Here is a 23,706-nt window from a genome sequence, read left to right on the forward strand (position 1 = left end):
TTGGAGTTTTTTATATTTTACTGGGAGTTTCCTTGATAGTGTGTGAATCCAATTATTTGTTATTTATTTTTTTCTGTCACAGGTTTAAATACCAAATATTGGACAGTGCAATGCTTTTTGTTTTTACTCATGGCCTGATTTCTCTCTCTCTAATATTTCTTCAGTTTTCTTTGTTCTCTTGGTGTCATATCCCTTATTTTCTAAAATTTTATTTTTATCTCTTAGGTGTATAAGGTGCCTGTCATATTTCTTCTTCTATTCTCTCTTTTCTTCACTTAACCTGGCTCTCTATCTTCTTGTTTGTTCCCTGGCAAATTCGTTCTGCTTCTCGTACTTGACAATTGCTGAGGTGTTTTTTAAACAAGCCATGACCAGTATACATCTGGAATGAAAACAACCTGAATGTTTTCCAAAAAACACACACAATATTAAGGAATTAACACTTTGAGTGCCACAGCAACGCTAATTTTTACGGTACGAAAAGTGCATTAAGTGCCAGTGTCGCCAGTTTTTGACTTTCCGTATTTCGATAATATTTTACAAGATTAGTATTAGGACAAGATTATTTTGGCCAAATAACCAGACAGCTGTATTCATTAGGTTCCAAACTATCAATAAATATGAGTTTTATGTTGTTTCTCTACTATTTTATCTGTGAAACTTATGTTGTTTGTGTACTTATCAAGAAGCCACTATTTTTGGACGAGTTTTCCTTATCAGGGATCAAAATAAATTACAATAAACGACTTTATTCAACCAATTTTGGAATTTACAAGTTATTACGACAATCAATGAAATAAAAAACTATAAGAACAAACGTTTCTATTTGGAGACAATTTGGAGATAGGAAGTATGACTCATCGAGTATTTTTCGATTCGTTATGGAAGAAGGAACGTATAATGAAGTTTATTTTGATCTCTGATAAGGAAAACTCATCCAAAAATAGTGGGCTGTGATAATACCGAAGTACCTGTGCGATGATTCTGTCTTCCATTCACGCGACGTAGCGGACGAGTACCGTGTTGCGTAACGGCCTTTCTTGTTGTTTATGTGCCGATAACCAAGCATTTGAGTAAATACAATAAAATAGTAAATAAAATAGTAACTTATACTGTATTTTAATGTATTTCTTTACAAAAGTAATGTAGTGTTGTGAGTTGTATCCAAGCGAAAAACGTGAATTTTCACTGTAAATATTATTAGGGTTATTATTTAGTATACATAAACTTTTATGTAAATATGTTAGCAAGTATTTGTTTCTACATTTACCAATCATATTTATTTGTGTTATATTGATGTTTTATTAGATTTATTGGGAAAACTACATCATTACTAAGTAATTTCTAAACTCTGACAAATGAAGTACAGTTTATAAAACGTCGGTACCGGGCAGCATTTTGTTAATACATATAATACCATGTTTTTAAAATTCAAGAATAAGATATTACACATGGGTTTTATTTAGAATTATATGACCTTTATCATGGTATAAAGAAAGAAATCTTAAAAATACCGTATACACTCAAATTAGGTCGAAACTTAACTTTTTGCACAAGAGTAAAAATTTTTATAAATAGTGAAATTTTTATAAATCAAATTTTTTTTGTAACGATATGTATCATATTCTGCATTTAATAAGAAAAAAAAACAACAACAAAATGATGGAAATCTGTTTGGTAGTTATTTTACAACAGCTCTATTTCTCAAAAGCTTTACAAATATGCGAAAAACAGCGTGGCACTTTATGTATATGTCTTCGGAAAACACCCGTGGCACTCAAAGGGTTAATTAAGTAATAATATCTTTATTTTTGAAGCGTATGATTTTGTTTAGGAATAAGCTAAAATCAATTTATCAAATTAGTTTTGTAATAGATCACTTAAAAATGAAATTTAAAGCATGTGATGGTTACATATTAACACATTAACAAACATGTAAAAACCAAACACTACAAGGTAATTTGATCTCAACTATATATGATCATGACTTTAAAATGCCTTTACAATTCTTTCTAAAACTTGCAGGACTTCTGAAAAAGAAATTTTCATTTTCATTTCTTTGTAATGGATTAAAGAAATTACAGCAAATTAATTAATAAGCTAACATTAGAAAATAAATAGCAAGTGTTAGTAAAATAAGTGAAATAAACAAATATATATCTACAGTAGCAGTAATACAACTAACTACAGGAAGAAAATAACAGCAAAAAAATGCTGTGCAAAAACAACACATAAATAAGTATATAAAGAAATATATCATCATTGTGCAGCACTCCATTGCCTGGTGAGAAGAGTTCTTTTGAAGGACACCAAGGAGCCGCAGAAAATTTCCATGTTGTCTGGTAATATGCAACCTTGTCTCTGAAGGTTGAAGCTTTATCATTGGTCTGTTGGTTGCGTAGGAAGTGAACACCGCCGTTCTGGCAAAGAGGGCCTTAGACCTTGTGTCGGAAGGAATTTTTAAATTGATTTTCTCCAAAAGAGCTGGGCAATCAAGAAAAGAATATCAATGGAGAAGATTCAAGGGAAGGTTTAGTAGTGAAGAGATCTCATTTAGTGGCACATTCAGATACCTGAATTCAAGGTCTCCAAATGAGGTCTGGCAAAGTGTCCTCAAGACACGAAGGTCTGAAAAATCCTTATAAACTCTAAAAAGCAAACTAAGAGTTTTAAGTACTTATTACGCATGTTTATGATATATTTCACCCAACTTAGAGTCATGGTAAATGTTACACATGAAACAATACTCAGAAAAAAACTTCCGTGGTGCGGTGGCAGTGATTTATTAAGTTTTCAAGACATGTTGTTTTCATCACACTAACGGATGACCAAGTCGATATCTTTCTTTGGAGAGCATCATCATAAACAGTAGATTTTCATGAAAAACTTCATATCATCAGTGAAGAGTAAATGATTGCATTGAGAGCAGTGACTAAAACTAACAGATTGTTGTTAGTGTATTGAATTTTTATTTGTAAATAAAAAAATACATGTAATGCACAAGTATAAAGCCATCAATACATTGCTGCTGCTAAGATGGAAGCAATGTGTAAATCAATGATGAAATACCAGGTCTTTGACACCACTGATTGGTTTGTCACCGATTTGTATTTTGTCAAGAAAAAACAAGCCAGAGTTGGAATACAACTATGAACTGTTCCGAATAGGCGAAGTTATGTTTATGATTACTTTATAGTTTATAAGTACTCTTAGATTACTTAGACGTGAAGCGGTCCTTGGTTGCGCAGTGAACAGATGTCACTGTGAGCATGCGCGGCCCGGCCCGCTCACCGAGCAGCACTGTCGGTCAGTTCTATCTGCTCCACGAGTGAAGTGTCTATTAGCGTGACTAAAAACATACGTATCACTTGTTACAATGGACAACGCAGGTGCTTCGGTTTCTAAAACTATAAAAAAACCTGTTATTCACAGTCAAGCACGCGAAATAATATACAACGTTTACAATTATATGCAGAAACAGTACCCCGGAATGTCAGGAAAACAGCTCAGACTAAAAGTGGCAGATGCTTGTGGGAAATCATCAAGTACCGTGTATAGAGTTTTAAAAGAAAGTGAAAATTCCCTTGGAGAAACAAAGAAATTCACCACTCCCCATAAAAAAGACCAAAAAAAGGAAAAGAGTGATTTTGATGATTTTAATAAATGCTTACTAAGAAAAGCGAAACGAGTTTCACGTAACAGAAGAGGAAAGGCCAACATTAAAGGGTATTTTAAGGGCAATGAAAGAAAGAATACAATATCAAGGGAGTGTATCTAGTTTAAGAAAAATTATTTTGGACCTAGGTTTCAAGTGGAAGAGGGCAGATGAAACTTATTTTCACAGCTCTTCTGCGGTCTCCAAGACTTGGACAGAACGTAAAACCAAAGGTTTAAAGAACCCAATAAGTAAAGGGAAACGAGTGATTGTTCTCCATGCTGGTAGTGAAGATGGGTTCGTCCCTAATGCCTGGGTAATGTTTGAATCTGGAAAGAAGACAGGTGATTATCACCAAGATATGAATTTTTAAAATTATAAAAAATGGGTAGAAGACAAACTTGTTCCAAACCTAAAGAAAAACAGTGTTTTAGTTATTGATAACGCGCCCTACCATAATGTACAGTTAAATCCAGCACCAACATCGTCAAGTTTAAAAAATGATATGATCAAATGGTTAACTGAGAAAAATATTACTCACAATTCAGCTATGTTAAAACCTGAACTGTACAACTTAATAAAAATTAACAAGCCATAATTTAAAAGTTTTAAAATAGATTATATATTAAAAGAAGCAGGCCATCATGTTGTAAGGTTACCCACATACCATCCCGACCTCAACCTATTAGAATTGATATGGGCCATGGTAAAAGAGTATATAAAAAAGAAAACTTAAATTTTCTACAAAAAGTGTCATGGAAATAGCCAAAGAAAAGTTTGATTCCGTTTCTGAAGATGAATGGAAAACCCGCTGCGAACACGTGAAAAAGGTGGAAGAAGAATATTTACGTCATGAAAGGATCATCGATGATGTCACGGAGAGATTTATTATTAGCTTGGGGGAAGAAAATGAAAGTGAGGGCAATGTCAGTCATAGCGAAGGAAGCGATGCCGATTGCCCCGACAGTTTCGAAGAACAAATCACTGATGACAACGACTGCATGGCTGGGATTACTCCTTTAGTTGATGATTAAAGTAAGTCTAGTGTATACAACACAGAAATAATTTATTCATAAGTTTTTATTATTCATTAAATATTTATTAATAGTAATATTTTATTTTGTTAACCAGCAATATCTTGGAGTCGTGTAATTTTAAGGGAGTACAATGCCTAGACACACGCATCAGCCCAATGTCTGCAGTAGTGCTAGTAGCTGCCGGCCGCACCTGCCGTCCCACTCCTCTTACCCACCCTGGCCCACAATTTTCCTCAAACTCCTCACCCTTCCATGCGCAAACCGTTTCATGTCTGAGTAATCTATCTGTAACCAATAAAATATCAATGTTGAATTTTGTATTACTATTTTTAATATCTGAAAAATGGTGTAACCAATTAGTTGTAAATATTAACTGAAAAATTAAATGAAAACTGAAAATGTTATTGAACTGCAGGGACTGGTATATCCTTGTTTCAGGAGTAAAATGATGCAAGACAGATTGTGGGACTTGGAATATATACCTCTTTTTAAATGGTAAATGCAGGACTCGTTCAACTTGTCTGATGGAATTGTAGATGATGCTTTATATTGCACAGATATGTTATTTTAATTATTGACTAATTTCATCACATTGGCCACTGAGCGTAACAGCGACTATTCATGAGAACTGTATTGTAGACAACACGTACAAGTTGTGGTTAGTAATAGTAAACATGTCATCTCAGTTTATCACAAAATTTAGCTAAGCTTTGCAACATTGTTGTTTCATTATCTTTTGTTTGTTTATGCTTGCTTGCCTGGATCACAGTCGAAGGTAAGATTGCTTTTTGCATTTTCGTTGTTAAATCAATTATGTGGGTTTTAGTGTTACTAAGCTGTTGTGATTATTTTCTTAATTTTCTTCTTGTGAGAGCACTTAGAACTTTAAAAAATCCTCTGTGTTCTTGTATAAAAAAGCACATTTTTTTTATAATTTAATTTCTTTTCAGGGCGGCATTACTCTTTTAATAATATTGTAAGGAGCTGAGCTTGAATTGAGATTGTTAGCAGTGTTACATAGGAGACTTTATATTAGCATGGTTTTGTGGATTATTGAAGTTGCCACATAATCTTTAGAGTGTATTGAAGTTTTGGAAGTGGTGTTCAGCAATGTCAACACCAAATATTATCAAATACATTAATTTTGAAAAAGTGAGATGTGTGTATACTATAATTCGATTATACACCTCAGCAGAGCCTTACTCAGCTTTGGTGGGCCCCGTCATGTCCCGCCACTGTCCGTCAACACGGTCCCTCTAAATAGACGAATGGTAAGGCCCGGTCTGGACCCCTTAACATTGTCAGAAATAACCGGTCTGAGTACGGGCCTGCACATCAATATTTATGTGGCATTTAGCACGTAGCAGTGGATGTAAAGGGCACCTATGTGTGATCAAGCCCTTCTATTTCCTCTTGAACTTCAGTGATTTGGTTCCATAAATTCGGATATTTTTATTTGTAAGGATAATGATGAGTGGCATTCACAGTTGTTACATGTTAAAAAAACTAAGATCTAAAAAATGTATTTTCTAAATTAGAAAATAGTAAGAAAAACCTTGTTGTATACATAGTAAATTAAAATGTGTTTCAGTGGATAAGATGACGCATATGGTTGGCTCGTACCCTCCTAAGCCAGAGCTGCAGAGCTACACGACGCCGCAGGAGGAGGCCCCGGCAGGGCTCATGTCTCGCGGCACCTACACGGTCCACTCACTCTTCACTGATGACGACAAGAATCAACACCTCAAGTGGGAGTGGTGCTTTGAGATCAAGAAGGATTGGAAGGATTAGAGGCAGCGAAGGGCAGTAGAGTGTACATAAGCCATGTAGAGGCCAACGAGAGGAGGAACAGTCGATTTGTGCCTGAGAGTTTCCAAAGTGAGGTTATGTTTCACGATTGAGATTAGATTTTTAATAGTAAGGTTAAATTACTAAGAAGTGAGGTTACACTCAGAAATCTTTGGCGACTAATAATAATTTTACGAAAACTGTTTATTTCTCAATATGTAAAGTATTTTGTACCAAAAGTTTATATTTAATTAAAGTGCATTATTTTTTATTGGTTGGGCTCAATATTATTGTATTAATCAATTAATGCCCGAGCGATGTGCAATTTGAAGTTATTGAAGTCTATTTTATTATTGTCTTAAGTATTATTGAAATCAGTTAGGCATTTGAGTAAGTCTTTGTTATCAATGCAACTTATACAAGTTATATCCAAGCAGTATTTTATTAGATAATAAACACTTATTTAAATATTCAAAAGTTCCGTAAAACCTAAGTAACTTGTGTATCTCTAAATGAAACCATAAATATTTTGTATAAATGTACGGAAATTTTGTCTGATAATAAAAGTCCCATGTCATTTTAGACTGCCAATTTCACATAATCTTTTAGGTTTTTGTAGTTGTAGCATTCCAATAAAAAAACATTGGGAGTGATGGTAATTTATTAGTTTATATAATTTTTTTATAAAACTGCATTTACAAACCAGCAATGTCATAGCTGGGTCAGATAGGGATTTTTATATAGTTTTAAATCCAGCATAGTAGTGTTTTATAGTCCAACAAATGTTTTTGTACGTTAAACTTAGTTAAAAAAATGTATTTAGTTTTTCAAAAAACTTACTACCTTCTTGCCTTTTCAAACAAATGAAACTCCTTCTAATATTGAGTGCTTTCCAACCTTGACCAAGCATTTCAACCATCGTCTTTCACTTTTTATATTGATATGTAAAAAGATACAATAGAGTTCTGTTAGTCTGTATTCCATTAATTTGAAAAATACTTCATACAGAAAAAATAAGTCATTAAATTGTCGAAATATAGCATATTCAACTAGACAAATTGAAAGTTTTCAACAGACCTGAATCAATCAAAACTTGACAAGTCCAGATGATCCACACTTGAATCATGGGATGATGAGATGCAACGTGTTGCGTTTGAGCTCTGTAAACACACGCACTATTATATTTATTTTATGTTATAAGTAGAGATTTATGGTCTAGAAGAACATTTCAAGTTGATAGGGTTCAGTGTGGATCATCAACGAAACTAAGTGGAGGATATAGAAAATAATAATTCCTCCAGGAATGCAGAAAACTTTCATCCTCAAAATTTATAAATAACTTCACAAACATTATAAATTATTACAGTATTGAACTGAATATGCTATACTGGACCACAAACCTATGATTGTAATATGCAATAGAGTCTTATCATTTAAACTGTTAAGGAAGTAGATTGTGCCTTGGGAACGTATAAAACTCAGACTAAATAGAAATATTAGCAAAATATAATCGTTACGGGAACGTATAAAACTCAGACTAAATAGAAATATTAGCAAAATATAATCGTTACAGCAATAACAGTTTTTATAGTAGAAACTTTGTGGCTAAGTGCAATGTATAGAAAGTGCAAATGGGCTATTTCAACTCAAGTATGGGTTGAGCAAGTATAGTAACGTGTAATGCATGCAGTTTGATTGTTGTTTTGTATAATTTTGTTCCAATAAGTATTTTCCAACCCAAAACCACCTCTTTGAAATAGATGGAACCAGGACAAACTGATATTAATCACGACTTAGCTTTTATTATTTTATGTATTGTTCCTAATGCATATATTTAATCATTTAAACACTTAGTAATCCTAAAAGACTTTGATTCAAATTACATCACATTAACATTGCTCTATTGTATTATAATTTAGACAACAAAATTGTTTTTGCAGACCAAACAAAATGTGTTTTAACACTAAGCCTACCAAAAAGTGATATGATATATTCTGAATATTTAAGAATATGGTTCAATATTTCATATATTGTTGAAATTTTAAAGTTAAATATCTCAATACTGAAATGTTATAATCAATCTACGCTCGAATTTACTGGATACATCAATAAACATTGTCTTTCCTACTCTTGTCAATGAAGATTTATAAGTATTTTATAGACAATATAAGCAAATGTGTAGGCCTAGAAATAATGTTTTGTTTATTATTATCACTGTCAGTATTGTTAAAGAGTTTACACTGTTGGTATTTCGTATGCAATTTTATGCAATCCGTATACTCATTCATCAAGTAATAAAAGGTTACACTAGGACATAGATACTAGTCAAATTGTAAAAATACAATAAAATACCTGATAGGTTAAAATACTTTATTACACTTTTAGAAGCCATTTAAATATAACTTGTTTAAAACATTTAATCTTATGAATAGTTCAGTAATTTCTGAATTTAAATAGTTGCAAAATTAAATGGTATAATGATGTTTTAAATATCAAACTAAACTGTGTAATGTAATAATAATAATAGCAATATAGAAATCATGGAAGGCAAGGTACTTATACTTTAGACCCTTGGCATGGGTCAGGGATGTGCAGGTTTCTTTAAAGTTCCTTTTAATACAATCTTTTTATATTAAAAAAATATTAATACAATATTTGTGTAAAAAGTTGCTCAATCATTTTTTTTACAAACTTCAAATTAATTTTGATAAATCAACAGTGTTAAGAGAATTGTTTTCATAACAAATTTAATATATTTATTACAACTGTTCTTTAGAACAAAAGTATTTCCTTTAATTTGAGTAATTTATTTTTATTAAATTTAATTAATAATAACTTGAATAAAGAAAAGCTATGTATCATATTTAAGTGTTAAAAAATCATATTTATTTTTATTGTGTTTTATAAAAAATAAAAACTTTGCATCGCTAATGGCAACTTTATAATGTTAGCTAATACACGTAAATACATTAAAGGAAGAATTATTTTAAATTTCTTTTGTGACTTAGAATTTGTTTATTGCTTTGCTCAAAGATGGTTCCTTATCTCTTGTTTGCAAGAAAATTAAGCGCTTCCTTACGCCATTCTGTTTATCACCTTGTCGCCTTATATTCGTGAGTGTGTGTCAATAATAATAATAATTTTTTAGAGCGCAGCATTTCGGGCCTCTCATTAGGCCATTTTTAGAAATGTGCGACAATTCAGTTGATTATCAAGCAAAATAAGTTTTTTACCCATTGAACCAAAAAAATTATATTTTAATTTTACAAATTCATTTTCTAGTCAGTGTGGATTTGATAACTGAAGTAATGTAGTGCTTTTGAAATTAAATTGTGTCAAATACTGTGTAATTTTATTTGTTGCACATTCAATTGCTTTTTGGTTAAAGTGTGTCTGCTATGACTGGGCAAGTATTTGGTTCAAGGGTAAAAGGTTTAATTGCTCAGGGATTTTTATTGTGAAATAAAAAATGATTGTAAGCGCAAGTGAGCTTGGTGCTTCCGAAAATTTATTTTTTCAAAATAACTTATGTTGTATTAAGCCTTGTGTCGTGCTGTATTTTGTATATTAAAATGTTAAGAAACAAAAATAAATATATATATTATATATATGTAATAGTGAGGTCAATTTCTTTACCCTTCACAGAAAATTAATATGGGTTCTTTTGTCTTTTACGTCAAGACAAAAATTGAGATAAGATTTAACATGTATTCAGTTGACAGAGGACAGAAAATGCATAAAGATTTATGTATTAACAGTTTAAGATTCTTGGAAAAGCCTCTTCACAAGATCACAATTTCCAAGTGGTTTGACACGAGGTGATCCTCTCATGTGCAGAGATAGGTGGTAAACTTTATAAATACCACTTCATTCGTACATTGTATATGCTCTTGTCTTATTGGATATACTTCTTGCTATTAATTTAAAATAAAAATTTCTAATAACTTTTAAAATTTGTATCGGTGTACAATCTTTTCAAATAATTTTGACACAATGCCTGCTTACACGTCTTAAATTAGGGAGAATTCAGTGACCCTTTTATGAATCAACTTATCCTATCAATAAACTACATCTATACGATAATATCAAGTAAAATATCTTTGATAATGAAAGCAGAAATACAGTACTGCATATACTGAGAGGGTTCTTAGGTTCTTGTTGATGAACTGGATAGCTTAAACCAAAATGGGAAGAATGCAAAGCTTAATTCAGATATGTTCACCACCTCAGATTTTTCTAGCAACTGCTCTTAATATTTGTACGGAAGCAAGGTACTCTCCAAACTTTAAAAAACAAAGCATAGCCGTAAGTTACAATGTTATCAATATTGATATAAAATTTGATATTCTGTTAGATATTACAAAAGCTATTATGTTGAGAAGATTGCGATAAAAACTTATGAAAAAATATAAGTGTAAAACATGTGCCAAGTTTAAATTCATCATGCAATCGCAAACACAAAAACTTCTTTTAGAAAAAAAACTGTAACATTAAAACTATTTACAAAACCCAGTGATATCAATAATTATTGTACTAATTCTCAGCATGAAATACAGTCCTCAATTGTTTTGACCACCTCCAAGACATTTTCCCTAATATTTTCTCCAATTAAGAAGAATTAACCCTCAGGATGGTAAGATCAGATATAATACAAGTTTATTATTATTGTATTACCAAGCTAATGTCACTTTTAAGGAAAACAATTAATTGAAACTATGTAAAAACATATAAATATGCACACTGATATATTAGTAATAATTGTCTAAACTACAGTTTTTATACTGCATACAATCTAAATGTACTATAAACATGCAAGTTTTTCAATTAATCAACTTCTCTGAAAATTATCCCTGTGCACTAAGTGGTTGTTCAGGAAGTAGTGGTTTTGTAGGAGAGATAATAAAATTGTATTTTGGGTCAGAATTTTTCTTTCATTGAATATTTCTAAATTATTCCTACCTCAAGCTTATTTTAATTTGTAATAGGTACAACATATTAATAAGACCCCATATAATCTTTTTAAATTGTAACTTAATATTTTATGGTTTTGAATAATGTTAAAAAAATATATCACATGGCCTGAGGTACAGTGACGTTAATTGTACCTTGGGCCAACCCTTGCGCCTTGAACCAAACATATTGTGGAGTCCAGAATTTGATGTAATGAACAAATAACGAGAGAAACAATGTTATAATCTTTATGTATATATTTCTTGTGTTCATGTGTATGTGACTGAACTCTTCCTAAACGACTGAACCGATTTTGATGAAATTTTGTGTGTGTGTTTTCAATGGAATTCGAGAATGGTTTAGATTCACAATTTGGTCCACTGGAAAATGTTTTTTTTAACCCTTAGCGCTCCAATGGCCTGCATTGCAGGCCATGGTGGATTCTTCTACAGCTCTGATTATATATGAGCTTGCCAAGTACAGCACTCCCGCGGCCTGCATTGGAGGCCATGGCCCGACTCCCTCTACAACTCCTATTTATTATCTCAATGACGCCATTCGCACTCCGAATTCTTTTTGCTACGTATGACGTAAACTGATTTAAAAGGGCTTTTTAAAGGGCAAACATTAATGTAGGTTACGCAATTAGTACAAAGTTGCATTTTTGTTTTACTAATCAGACAATATTGTTTAATTTTACTCGTGTTTCTTGGATTTATTAATATTTCATGGTTAAATAATTTTAAACTAACATTTTAAATTAGGTTGCATTATGAGAAAAATACAGTTTTTTTTTATTAGTTTACAAGGTATCTTACTATCTAAAAGAAAATAAATTAATTAAATGAAACCTTAGTTAGTGAAAAACAACTATTCTTTACTATATCTGACATAAATATAGAAAGTTATGAACTGTTGTGGCTTTGTTTGCCACATACAACAAATTGCTTGATTGAGAAGGTGATGTCACTGTCTATAATCAGCCCCTCATAAATAACCAAACGTAAGACCCTGATAGGAATACACCAAGGTAGCTGACGACTCATTGTGTCAGTTACAAGTTTTACGTTGTAGTGTTGACTGATATTGACTTATATAATGGCTGACGAACTACTTAGGTCAGATGATATTAGGAAATATAAGTAGTGAAAAGTGAAACTGAAAATGACAGTACAGTTGAAACAATCCACTAGTGCCCATATATCTTACCGGTCGACATCTTTTTGCCGCGGAAAATGTTGACAGTGATCATGACAGTGACATTGTGACAACAATATTGAGTTTGAATATGATGGGTAGTGACAGTGATGAGGAGGACACAGGAGGACCTAGTGTTTGTGCATATGAATGGCGTCAATGGGGTTTAAATGATGCAAGTTTCCCAGAATTTGTCATTATATACAGAACAATTGTGGTTTATCATCCACCACCTAATTTTAACAGAGATTTAGAAATTGAATATTTTCAATTATTTTTCACGGACAATCTTTTAAATGAATTGTTATTGAGAGTAATCGATATGCTTTAGAAAAAATTCAAATTAGTACCCTGCTACAGAAGTATTGTGCTGGAAGTCATGGGTGGACATAAACGTTAACAGAAATGAAGGCATTTATTGGCGTAGTACTCAATATGAGCCTTAAATTCAAAGTCTTCAATTGAGGACTATTTTTTCTAACAATTGGTTGGACTGCCAACCGTTTTTCAAAAGTGTTTTCTCAAGGGAAAGATTTTTGCAAATATTTTGGTCGCTACACATATCTCCACCGATCAGTACAGGACCTATTTTAGGAACCACTTACCCGTTCTGGGAAGGTAAAAAGATTTTTATTATATTTGGATACAGAAATTCAGGGAATACTATGTTCCAAATAAGCACATTAGTGTACTGTTGATGAAAGCACAATAGGATTCAAGGGCAGAGTACAATTTAGAGTATATAATAAAGAGAAACCCATAAAATGGGGTCTAAAATCTTCGTGGTGTGTGATGCTACAACCGGGTATGTTTGCGCCTTAGAACCCTACATGGGTTCTCAAACTGCAACTACGATTGATCGGACAGACTTACTTGCCACCTGCTCACAAAAATTGTTTTAATCACTGTTAAATAAAAATGGAAAGTACGTATGGGAATGTTGAAGGTTACCACATCTACACCGATAGGTACACTATACTAGCGTGGAGCTAGGCAAGGAATTGTACTTAAAGAAAGTACATTTAACGGGTACAGTCAATAGAATGAGGATTTGGTCTTCCCAAAAGAAATCAGGGGACAAACCAAAATTAAAAAAAAGGACAATTGATATCTTTTAGGCAAGACAGTACTAATGAAAATCCTACAAATTTTCATGTTTTGGAATGGAAGGATAAAATACCAGTGGTAATGTTGTCTACACTATATGACAATTCTACGGAAAATGTCACAAGGATAACTAAAAGTGGACGTGAAGAAACAATTGAGAAAACCTTCCATCATCTGCCGCTATAATGATTTCATGGGTGGAGTGGACGTTGCCGACCACTATATATCGTCTTATTCCTTTACCCGAAAAACATTGAAGTGGTGGAGAAAAGTTTTCTTCTGGGCTTTGGATGTCTCCGTAGTCAATGCATTCCTTTTACAGAACACGTGCCGACCACCTGGTGCGAGACCAATGCGACAGAGGCAATTTAGAAAGAAGCTGATCAACTCTTTAGTCCGGCGAATTCCGAAACCTAAGAAAAAGAGGACGACCTTCTGCAGCTGAAGAAGAAGACTACAGACTCAATGGGAAACTACACATCCCAGAAAACTTAGAGGCAAGGAAAAACAAAGACTGTGTGGTGTGCAGTGATAGGAGTGAAGGGGGAGCAAGGAAACGAACAAGGACATATTGTGATACATGTCCCACAAAAACCCGGACTTCATCTAGGTAACTGCTTCAGACTGTACCACACAGCTAAGAAATATAAGTAATAATTATATATCATATGCTTATTTTTAGTTTTAAATATTTGTATGGTTTTTTGCATTTTATCTAATATTTTACATTATATTTACTTTTTTTTACATAATATATCATAAACATTTCAATTTTATATAAATGTATATTTTTGTATTGTTTAAATAAATATAACAGTAAAATGTTATTGTTTTTTAACACATGTTTTATTTAATTTAGGTTAGGTTATTTATTTTCAAAAGGCAAATCATGAACTATGAAACTAATACACACAAGTGCAGAACTATGTTCTCAGCACCCAGTCGCTAAAAGCACTGGGTTAAAATAGTGTTGATGACCACTCATAATGTAATATTCGCATTTAGGTGTGAAAACGATATTGATTACTGAAGGGTAAGACGTCGCACTTTGGTATCAACAACTTACTATTCCATACGGAGTAAAAAAATAATTAAACTGAAACATAGATAATTAGCAATGAAAAATAGTACTAAAAAATTGCATATTTTTTTACAAAAAAAAAATATATATATATTCACTGACAAGGGTGAAAATTGTCTAACATATAGTTTTAAATCAACTAATCTTTCACAAAAATATATAGTAACAATACAAATTATTATACAAAATTATATTTAATGAGTGACAGGTGGCCTGCAATGCAGGCCACGGGAGCGTTCGTGGAAAGTGGCAGTGGCCTGCAATGCAGGCCACGGGAGTGCAAGGACATGAGCCACGAAACTAAAATTGGACCTATAGGGAAAATGGCGCTGGCCTGCATTGCAGGCCATAGGAGTGTAAAGGACAACACACCGCAAATTCCAGAGGAGCGCTGAGGGTTAATATATTTTTTATTTGTAAGTAGTTGTTGATTTTGGAGTGTTTTACATTGGATCCAGCAGACTGCGCTACAGCACTTGATACAAAGTGAACTTATACTTAACAGCTGTTAATACTGTCAGCTGAAGTTTGTCAAAGAGGCAGAAACATTTAATATTTAGAAAATTTTATTGTAAAGTGGTTGATCAGTAGTGTAATGCAGATTGCATAGAAGTTATTGCCTAATTTTCAGTTTAGATTGCACCAATGGTCAATAAACTATATAATGCAATGAAAATACTATTAAACCCTGTTATAAAAGACCTCGAGGTCCATTTCTGCAATTCAATTTTTTTTCGTGTGTTTCAGTTAGAACCCTACACTTACAAGGTATGCGACACGCTTGTAAGTTTTTTGCGCTCTGCTTGCGGGAGTGGTTTAATTTAATCTGGAGGTATTATTGTCACAGTTGTTGCAGACTTTTCCTTGGGAGTGGTGCTCACTGAACTATAAGGACCTTGAGTAAACATAATTAAACTCAAGGAACCAGGTACAGAACTAGGTGCATCTGAATTGGAAGCTATTGATCACGACGGATCAAGAGTAGAAACCACAGTTGAACCAGAAGGGCTTCCACTAACATCTGGGTCACCAATTTATTCATCATTTAGCTGATGGGGTTGTACTTTATAGCTTATGTGTGATGGAATTGTTGACATGACGATTCCGTGAAGGTCAATAACTTCAATGGAGATATGAGATTCGTGATTATCCAGGATCAAGAGAACCTTGTTATCAATTTCATTTGGCTTGACAAGCTTGATAAAATGGTCTGGGAATTCTAAGAAGATGTCAAAATTAGATCATCCAGAAGTGTGGCTAGTTCCATGACTTCCAGGAGGGGCTCCGTGAAGCATATGGTTTTTTAAATGAACATATGGAAACACAAAAACTGGCGGAATAGAATTTACTAATGCATTAATACATGCAACCATGGTTATATTAAAGCTTCGTTTAGGAGAGGTGATCTCCCCAACTTGTTTATTTTTCTCGAGGCTATTACCTTCGGGGAAGTGTGAACAGATGATACACCTGTTTCATCCATGTTGCAAACTTGATCTGCTGTGAATGGGTGTTTTTCTAATAAACTGGCATATTTATTGAAAAATAATTTAACAATAGGCTTATTATACCCACATGCACGAGCTATGCTTGTAGGTCTCAATGAAAATTCTGGGTTCCTTTTGCGAAAGTCGACTACTGTACCTGTTGCTCTCCAGCTTAGCAACTGGCATCCCAAGACGTAGGATATTTCTTCTTGTTGGCTTTGACAAAGTATATGCCAATTTTTGTGCCCCTTCTTTTGAAACCATACAGGATTGAACTAGCAGTCAACAAATAGTCTTAAAGAGATAGCTCTTCTTCTCTGGAGAAAACCTGTCGAACTGAGCAATTATTTTTATACGAGAATGCTGTTTTGCTGCTCTCTAAGAGTGCACCTAAGTGCCGCTGAAGAGTTGTATGAGACACATTGAACTGCTTCGCAGCTGTTCTGACAGATGGCCTGTTCCCTAAATAAGTTATACAGCTTCCTGTAAATTTTCTACTGGTCACTTATTCCTCTCTTTACTCCTCGGCATACAGAAATAAAAGAATAACCCTTGTAAGAATAAAGTAGTTGTATCTTGGGTCCGGCCCAAGGTGCAAGGGATGGAAGTGGTCCATGGTACAAACAAGTCAGAAAAATATTTTAGGTTAGATTTAGCAAGACATCATTGTGCTGTGAGAATTCATAATAACATGATTAAATACCTATGAAAATGCTATTTAAAGATTATTTGTTAACTTGATTCATAATATACAGACCTTTATTACAATAAAATCATGAGGTTAAATATTTACTTTGACACAGACTAAACAAACTTTCATTTCCTATTCACAAACAAAATGTGCCAAATTTACAGAAGTCAGCTGGAAAAGGTTTCAGCAGTGCAGCCAACCCAGTACTAGCACAAAAAACAAATTCCCTCAAGACAACTGTTTTTTCCTTAATGGCCCAAGGTACAATGTGGCAAAGGTACAAGGATCTCCCCTACTACAGATCTTTAATAAACAGATTATGAAAAACCATAATCTGTTTATTAAAAGAATTAAACATGCAAATATTTTGTCCTGTATATGGTTTAGAAACCAGTTCCAATAACATTATCATTTGGTAGAAATAAAATATAAACCTATGTAAAACAGATAATTGTTTTTGTTGCAGACATCTGATTTTTTCGTATTTGTCATATAGTGGCGCAATAAATCTAGATGCATTTGTGCTCAAGAATCTGACTTGTTGACCACTTCTCCATTGTTCTTTCTTTCTACTGTTACACATACCTCACCATCCCGCACACTGTTGTTCTGGCAGTTACATGTACGAGTTACACTCGTATTTACAACTGGTGTTTATGTTGTGATATTTCTTCTCCTGCTGAGGTAAGGCTAATAAACCCAATGCACTGCAACTTGAGGTCTTTTGTGCTCTGTGACAATAATTTGTTTTGTTTTATTGCTAAGGGATTTATTGATTATTGGTAATAAGTGAAATGTCTGACAACTTTACTACAATTCGGTGTAGTTATTGGTACAAATTGTGTAGTAAGTGAATTAACAGTTTTTATTTTTAGATTTAGCTGTCATTGCGCCATCAAATGGTGTTTTAGTAATTTTATTTCTTTACTAAATAATATACAATCTTTACAGTCCAATCTAAATATAGTTTTAAAACTTTTCATACATGGTTTTTCTTATTCTCTTAATCTATAAACAATTTATTAGACTATATTTGCAAGTGATATTTGTATTTTGTAAAGATAAGTACATTTATTTTATCATGATAGATGCTTACACAAGGATCAATCTATTTTTTATCTTTTGGATGGTCACCATTTGTGGTACAAAATATGTTGAATAAGCAAAAGTACTTTTGAAGAAACAATATTAACATCTGATGTCTGCACATATTTTGCCAAAATTGGCATACAGAATAAAAAATAAACATACAGTTTCAGGTCATAAATAATATTGAATACTACTGATTAAGATTTCTTAAGAATGTATGAGTTACTTTATCTGAGGTCACATAGAGTCTATGGGCTGAATGTTTAATAAGGACCTTAGGCCAGGTGAAATATTTCAAGTGGGATGCTATAGAGGCCTAGGCTTTCTAGATCCTTGGTAATGTAAGATTGGGGGCTCCTTCATATCAGGTAGAACCCATGTTTGAACATTTAAAACAATCAAACTGTCTATAAGATATGTGCATTCTGGTCAAGGAGCTTCCAGAGACCTGACAAGCCAAAGGTCAGGGACACAGTATTAGAAGCTATGAGATCTTAGGCTTCAAGGCAGATAGGAGGATTTTACAGATCTGTTCTAGACACTTAAGTGTCGTTGAAGTCTGTCGCTATTTCTCATTTGTTTGCCAGGGGATGTAAAAATTCCTTTTCCGTATGATTGTCTGTCATTCCGTCTGTCTATGATGAAATTATCTATAGACTTAACATTTTCCATTGAATCTCAGTGAAGCCTGTTGCGCGACACGTGGTGTGGTGTACGATCTTGTGGCCAAAATGTTTTTTCTGTTGAAGGTTTACAATAAGTTTCAATTAGTAATAACTCCATATTTCCAGCAGGAATTGGTAAAAGATTTTGTAAATGGCTTTCAACAACCCCTTGTATAGCATTGATACACTTTTCAACACAAGAATGTCAGTTTAACATGTTTTAACAAGAAGTTTTCATAGACTGTTCATGTTTTTGTTGAATTTTTACTAATAGTTGTTATTTTAACTTGTATGATTATGTTTCATTATCTTAGGCCAAATTTATGTTTGTATTGTAAAAACACTATAGTCTATAGTAATGCTAATGATGAATTTCTAGTCAGAAATAAAAATGTACTAATTACAGTAGGGAACTGTTCACCAATCATGTACATGCTCTCTGTTCGTATTGCGAATTACTTTTATATTTATTGTCTACATATATTTATTATTTCTGTTTTATTTATATTGTAACCTCTTTAGTGCTGACACCTGATGTATTGTCACACCCATAAGTGCTAAGCAATTCAATGCAAAAATGTACAGTTTTGTCAAAATCTTTACTATGACTTTTTTGACGACATATCTTGTTATTTTTTTTGTATTAAAGAATAGAAGTAAAAAATATTTTTATGTATTTGTATGTATGTATAAAAATTTTATTTTTATTTCTTTTTAAAATTTGAGAATGTAGGAATTATTTTGTTTTTTCTCATATTATCATTATAAAGAGCTGCATAAACAGAACAGATACCATATACTTTTCAAACGCTTTTCTTTTTTATTAATGGAGTGCACCCAATATTTTCTTTTTCCCTAACTGAATACAGCAGGGCTATTCATAGCACTGCTGGAACTGTCATCAGCAATCCATGGTGTAGTTCTCATAACTCACTGTTACACTAAGGTTCACTAGTGTAACCTTACTAGTGTAAAATCCATTCAAGATGGCCGACCATCTACAGTCACAGTGAAATTAACTCCAAGAAAAGTGTGTATTTAAGTGGTAATAATCCAACAAAATATTATTTACTTGTGCACAATTCTTACCTTGGACCACATGTAAGTTAATAAGCTAACATTCCTTCATGAAGACTTTAAAACACTATCAAGAAACTAAAGTTTAATATTGAACTCTAACAAAGCAAGTAAATGATTAAGATCAAGTCTTTAAAAATGCAATAACTTTACTCCACACAACTATATCAATCACTCTAATGCTATTTATAAAAAAAATCCTCTCTGCAAAAAAATATAAGGACGTTAAAAAGTATTTAATCGAAACAATTGTAGTGAAGAACAGCTCTATCATTGAGTGACCTACTTAGCAAGACAAACATCACCCAACTCAGCAACAACTGGCACTTCTGCAATGTCAACAACACTGACCTTAGGTAATGCTGTCAGAAACACTCATGTAAACACTCTCAGTAGGGCACTGATCTAGCATCTGACAGACTACTGAAAACTCAGAATTTTTTTTAAAATACATCTGACATTGTTGTATATCATCATTAATATACAGCCAATCCACAAACACTCATTGAAATTTAACAAGAGGAGACTGACAAACCTCTATATAAAAAATAGTTCCCATTGCAATTTATGACTTCAAAAAATAACAAATTTTAACACAGAGGAGCCTGCCAAACCTCATAATAAAAAACAGTAAATTTCAAACTTCTGACACTAAAATACCATAACACAGAGGAGCCTGCCAAACCTCGTAATAAAAAACAGTCCATAACAATACAGAGAAGTCTAATGGTAACATATGGTATTGAAACCACATCAATTGATGACAAGCAGTGCTGACTGAGCAAGACCAGCACATTCCATCACTGGCTGCTTATTGTTGCTGTCACACAAATGTACTAATAACAACCAAGAGACACCTTCAACTTACAGAAGCAACAACTGCACTCAAGTGTAATAGGTATTGCCTATCACTTCCATTATATTGACAATAGGAGCCAGCCAAACCCAGCTAAAAAAACTGCTAATTTATATTTTCACCAGAACCACTATATTGACAATAGGAGCCAGCCAAACCCAGCTTAAAAAACTGCTAATTTTTTATTTTACCAGAACCATTATATTGACAATAGGAGCCAGACAAACCAAGCTTTAAAAAACTGCTAACTTTCTATTTCTCCAGAACCACTATATTGACAATATATTGACATACTGACAACAGGTGCCAGAAAACCCCAGAATGTCAAAATATCCATGTGGAGCTTGCACCATAGGAGTGAAACACAAAGGAATACTGTGCACTGGAAACTGCAAACAGTGGTTCCATGCAGACTGTGTTAATCTTTCAAACAAAGAGTTTAAAAACTTGACCAAAACACATTCAACAACTTGGAAATGTAGCAGTTGTGTGGATTTTCACTCCCTACATGAAAACCGAGAATCCACTCCTGTTTCTTCAAACAAGACTTCAAACATCAAAATGACTCCCCCATGTGACTCACTTAAAGAACTTGAACAAAGTCTGGTTGAAAATGAGGAGCAAAATAGTAAAGAAAGTTTAATAATGGCAGCTAAAATAGGATCTGCACTTTTACATGAAAACAACATTCTTAAAAAAGAAAATTGTACCCTGCTAGCCCAATTAAATAGCCTTGAAGCCAAAATAGAGGAGCTGGAATACAATGAATCAAAACATATCTCCAATATGGAGTCACTACAAGGAAAAATATCCGAACTTGAAGCACAGCTAACGAAAGAAAAACAATGCATGATTGAAGCACAGGATATTTTTGAAGAAAAAAAAATAACTCTCTGAAGTGATATTTGAGTACGAAATAAAAATTAAAGACCAAAAGAAACAAATTGCAATGCTGAAAACGCAAGTATCTTATGGAAATCACACAACAGCACAACATAGCAATGTAGAAACCCAAACTGAGCTCTCTACTGATCAGACCAACTCCTCCTTCCTCCCTTCCACCTCACCCTCCCTTCTCCTAGAAATTGGCAGTTTTAAAAAAAAGTCACACTTCACTTGAAGAGAAATTCTCAAGCTTAGAAGCATCCATCAAGAATTTATTAAGAATTAGAAATGGCAAAGAAGAAACCTCTGAAAGGAAAATACCAAGGCACAAACACAAAACTAATCCCAAAGCCAAATATAGTGCCTCCCTTAAAGTGCAGAAGACGAAAGCATCCATCTCCCAGGCTGAGCACCCTACCAGTGAGCCCATCCCCAAAATAGCCCAACCAATTCATTCCATCAGCAACAAAGAACATCCTTCTTTCACCAGTACTGCAAACTTTACAAAGAAACTATCACCCCCTATAACAGCCATCATAAGGCCTTCAAGTCAGACTACAGAGGATTTCTTTAATGAACACATAGAATTCTTTAAAAGGAATATGCAAATTAGTTCTACAACTCATCAAATAACACTTAAGGCAAGTAACCAATGCTCAACAGCTTTTCTAGGTCAAGCTCCAAACCAACAACACACTTTTTTAGAAAAAACCAAGACAAAGATTGTGAAACCATAGTACAAATATTAAAACCAGTAACAGGAAAAAGTAAACAACACAAATTTATCATTGCTCACCAAAACATTGATGGCCTTCAGAACAAAATCGAGAGACTGACACACTTCCTACACAGCTCTAATCCAGACTTAATAATTCTTACAGAACACGGCTTAAGTAGTCAAAAGTTGGAAAACACAAGAATCCCTGGCTACAGTCTACTAGGTGGTTTTACCAGACAGCAACACCAGAAAGGTGGAGTGGCTGTTTTTGCTAGCTTAAGACTAAAAAACAAAATTACAGTTGTATCAATATCAAGCAATACATCGGAACTCATTTGTGAAACGATGCTCCTGAAAATTGAGCTGAGACAAGGATTTTTACAACTGCTAAGCGTCTACATACCACCCTGCAGCAACTTAGAAAATGCAATAGACATTTTATCAGCTGAGCTTGACAAAATTGTAGCCATTAATGACATGGTACTGGTGATGGGGGACGTGAATGTAGACAATCTTATTGAAAGCAATGACAGAAGAAACCTGGATGAAATGCTCCTTAGCCATGGCTTGAGCAGACTTCATCTACCTGCAACCAGAATAACAAATCATAGCCAGACCTCTATAGATTTTATATGCACGAACATAAAAGAAACGGATATAGCTACCAAAATAACACAGACAGGCCTCTCAGACCACACGGCCCAACTATGCACGATTCTCACAGATTCTACGAAACAGCCACTGACCCAAACAAAAAGAAGACAGTTTAACGCAAGAACAGTGCAAGAATTGAAGCACAATCTGGAATCCCAAGACTGGACTAAAGTCACTCTCACCGAGAATGTGGAAACTGCTTATAAAGCATTTAGTGGAATTTTTCAAACCGCATTGAACATAGCATGTCCACTCAAGATAGTAAAGAAGAAAAGAAACCCCTACAAAAATATATGGGACAATGAAAGTCAGGCCCTAAAATTATCATACTTAGAAGCACTGAATAAACAAATCATTACTGGCCACCCTGATGACAAAAAAGAAACAGCTCCAAGATAAAAATGTTATGATATAAAACTCAAAACTCTTCGTAAACAGTGCAACTCTTCATTCATAGAACAGTCGGACAACAAATCAAAAGCTGTGTGGAATGTAATAAATAATGAAAGAAAATAAAAATCTTCAAAAAACCCACTAGAATGACTAAAAATAGAGGAAGAAATCGTTTACTCTCCAATAACTATTGCCAATCATTTAAATTACTTCTTTGCTACAGTCGCTGACCGAACACTCCTCAGAAATGGAACATCGACACCTGTAATAGCACCAAACAATAAGAACCAAACACTTCAAACACCAAACCTAGCCTTCTCTGAAACCAACAAACAAGAAATTGGAAAAATCATTGACTCTTTAAAAGCAAAAACAT

At 33.5% G+C, this 23,706-nt stretch overlaps 1 protein-coding gene across 2 annotated transcripts in view; it reads left to right on the forward strand.

The window, feature by feature from the left end:
- LOC124354491 (rho GDP-dissociation inhibitor 1) overlaps positions 1–10,095 on the forward strand; it is a 33,808-nt gene extending 23,713 nt beyond the window's left edge. For both annotated transcript variants that reach the window (XM_046804991.1, XM_046804990.1), the window contains exon 6: positions 6,284–10,095. In XM_046804991.1, the coding sequence (XP_046660947.1) occupies positions 6,284–6,483 (200 nt within the window). In that variant the 3' untranslated portion in view covers positions 6,484–10,095. The remainder of the gene's footprint in view (positions 1–6,283) is intronic.
- The last annotated feature ends 13,611 nt before the right edge of the window (positions 10,096–23,706 follow it).

Source organism: Homalodisca vitripennis, chromosome 2 (genome assembly GCF_021130785.1).
Source record: "Homalodisca vitripennis isolate AUS2020 chromosome 2, UT_GWSS_2.1, whole genome shotgun sequence".
NCBI classification, from domain to species: Eukaryota; Metazoa; Arthropoda; class Insecta; order Hemiptera; family Cicadellidae; genus Homalodisca; species Homalodisca vitripennis.